The sequence below is a fragment of the Halyomorpha halys genome, unplaced genomic scaffold (genome assembly GCF_000696795.3).
Source record: "Halyomorpha halys isolate HHAL.00 unplaced genomic scaffold, Hhal_1.1 Scaffold1301.1, whole genome shotgun sequence".
NCBI classification, from domain to species: Eukaryota; Metazoa; Arthropoda; class Insecta; order Hemiptera; family Pentatomidae; genus Halyomorpha; species Halyomorpha halys.
Window position 1 is genome coordinate 73,709 of NW_027105410.1, and position 3,478 is coordinate 77,186.

The 3,478-nt window shown below is 29.9% G+C and overlaps 1 protein-coding gene across 1 annotated transcript in view; it reads right to left on the reverse strand.

Annotated features, from left to right (window-relative positions):
• Khc (kinesin heavy chain) overlaps positions 1-3,478 on the reverse strand; it is a gene marked incomplete at its 5' end in the record, with an annotated part of 27,194 nt that overhangs the window by 17,241 nt on the left and 6,475 nt on the right. The window contains 2 exon segments of the mRNA XM_067051109.1: positions 873-1,126; positions 1,244-1,368. Coding sequence (XP_066907210.1) covers positions 873-1,126; positions 1,244-1,368 — 379 coding nt within the window.

A 3,478-nucleotide genomic window follows, 5' to 3' on the forward strand; every position in this document is an offset into this window, starting at 1 on the left:
ATTTTATTATATATATTATAGACTCTTAATCTCAGGGCGGGTTTCTAGGCAATCAGAACAGTCAACTTGTTTATTAACTACCTTTACAAATATACTTATGTTCTATTTTGTACAATACTAACCAATTTATACAATCTTCTTTTGATGATGGAAGGTTTTCTTTGTCTTCTTTCTCAACTAACGAACACTTGCTGTAAATAATCTTTTAGCAAACAAACAGTGACTGTTAACAAAGCATTGGTTCTCTAAAAATTTTCACTTAACTCATTCACTGGAGATCCAAAACAAAGAATCATTTATAATTCTTTTTCAAAATGTCCACAAAAAATTATGAGGACCTCCTGCAGGAAACATCATCCCCCTCCCCTCCCCCCCGCCTGTGCGTTGGCAAACCAATGATTCCAAAAACCAAGCTCTTTTCCTTCCCCTTCTATAGGTGTTCGTTCCTAACATCAATTATAGCACTGTGGTTTTGAGTATTTTCTTATGATTTCCTTTCTGAATAATTTTCTTTAATACTTATTCCTAACTTCTATTTTTTCCTAAATGTATTGTAATTTCAATTTTGATGGGAAGTTAAAATAAAGTTTTCAAAATACTTGAATCTGCTCAACATGGCTGCGATTCAACGAACTTTTGGCAAGAAACTGTTACCATCTTCTTTGTTTTAAGATACAATTTTTTCAACTCCATATTTGACTGAACAAAATTGGTTAGCTTTCTTTTTGGTTTAACAAAACAAATGAACAATATTGAAATGATACATAAAATAAAAACATTAAAAACCCTTTATACATACAAATATACTATTTACTCAACAAGAGGATATTATAATATAAAATAACATATTAACAAAATAAATTACTAATTACCTCCTGCCGAAATCCAATGTTGACTTTGTTTCGGACTCGTTGAAAGAAGCGGGTGAACAACAGATGATGATAGTTGTCCTTGCATTTCCTCCCAGAGACTCCTGCAAGATTCTCGTCAGCTTGGAATCTCTGTAAGGGATGTGGGTCTTGTTGCCGTCGGCTAGTGCAGAGATGACGTTACCAAGTGCGGACAATGATTTATTGATATTCTTTGCTTCATCGAGGACTGTGCCCTCAGCACCTGTTTTCGAAACCTAAGGCAGAACAAAAGAATGTCTTACTAATAATTAATATTCTGACAAAGAAAATTTAATTATTTAGAGTTAACTGATAATGCATTTTTGTAAATAGATGATGATAGTTAGGCTTACTTTTTCACTACCGGCCAAATCAACAAGGTAAAGTTTTCCCGACAGTTTCTTCTCATTTTCCAAATTTTCTTGTTTGACATTGATAAGAAAAACGCTGTGACTTCTAGAGCTATGCTCATTCATGTCTGTAAAATAGAAACATACAGTTATTATAAAGTGAAGAGACCCAAGGAGACTTAAGTTAAAAAATTAGTTAAATCGAGCAACATTGAAAAAGTGGCTGAAATTGGAAAATGGCGTGAAACCCACCCTCGCTCCACCATAGCCTTACTTATCTCACATTTAAAACAGACACTTATAGTGAGTATATAGGTTGATGTACATGTCATAATCTATTAAGAGGAGATCATAACACCAAAATAGAGGGGAATAGTTCCCAGCCAACCTGCTCCTCAAAACCCATTTTTTTTTTTTTTTTTTTTTTGGTACCAATAATATCGTTTAGTGGAATCAGTAATTTTTTTTTTTTTTTTTTTTGGTACCCTTCACAAAAGAATAATAACATGATTAATACAAACATAATCCAAGAAATAGAATAGGTATACTACAGTATCACCTCTCTTTGATTGTCTTCTGGCATTATAAGATGTTGATTACAGGGTCCAATTAAAGTAGGATAGAACTAACAGTATCCTAGGGCTAACGCATTGAATTAAGGGACTGTTCCGCTGGTAATCCTCAAAACGTATTTTTCTTCATACCCTTCATTAAAATAAAATTAGTACTTCATACATATATAATACATGAAATGTATTATATATACTTTACTGAGTAGATATAATACATTTACAACCTCTCACGATAGCCGAGTGTTCTAAACCTCAAAACTCAGATTTAGTGACAGTCTTATATCACCTTTAAAACATTCATTAAAAATGGGGAGAGGAGACTTAAGTTTAAAATTAGTGAAATAGAGCAACATTAAGAAAGTAGCTATAATTAGAAAACTACGTGAAAAGTTTTCAGCAAACATTTACTATTTCAGAAGTTGAAGATAATTCTAATAATGCATAAATAATTCTAATAAATTTCATACTATAATAAACTTAAAAAAGCCTTCATAAAAAAATTACTTTATCACTCAAAATAAAGATAGTTCTTTTAAACAAGAAATATTCAGGCTGCGTAAAATCTGACAATTAGAACTGAAACTATATTTAATTAGGATTTGTATTCTCAATATTGATTCTACAATAATTTAGCATTGAATAAACAGTTAAGAGCATAATTTAAATTTTAGTTAACTCTTATATTTTTATATTTCTGTCATACTTTTGCAAGAAAAAAAATAAAAAGTTTTGTGAAAAAAGAAATATTAATTAAAGTACCTAGTTGGACACCATCGAAATTTCTGTGTCATTTTATCATTTGAAAGGCTCATATCGTATACTACTAATCAGTCGTCTTCTACCTAAACTGATGATTCAAAAACAACAAAACTGATTCGAAAAAACTCAATATCTTATATCGACTACTTAGCAAACCGAACAAACAGTACATTGTCGGATTATTATCAAAATCATAAAATAAATCCGACATTGAAAATTTAAAGATTCTATTTGATTTAAAGGTTGGCATGCTTATGGCTGGTTGTGACAAAGACAAAGGTAGTTTTGCCAAGAGAATTAAAACACAAGAAATATTTTATTAAAATCAAACTAAACCTTCCAATTTGAAAAATTGTACATAGGAGGTTTTGATAGTAAGCTGATAATATAATGCATGGCTCATGAAATAAATAAGTTAAAAAATAAAATAAAAACTTAAATTAATGATCTTCTACTGGAAGAGTTTCTAGAATTAATATGTATTTGGAGAATGACACAAATCTTCCTTGTTTAAGTGTAACAATTTATTTCATATACGACAACAACGTTTCGGGATTATACCCCATCTTCAGGTTTGCTGATAAAACTATTTTATATATAAAGTATAATTAACTCCTTAATTTGTCATTAATGCTAATACTGAATCATATTATTGTCACTATGCATAATAGTCATCATTATAAAAACTTTGTTAAATTAATAAGTGACAATAATATGATTTAATATTAGTATTAATGACAAATTAAGGAGCTAATTATACTTTATATATAAAATAGTTTTATCAGGTAAATAGTTTATGAATAGTTTTGATGAATATATGATATAGTAGTAACGTTGTAAGTATATGTTTTGTTGAATTTGGCTTTATAGCAACCTGAAGATGGGGGATAATCCCGAAACGTTTTTG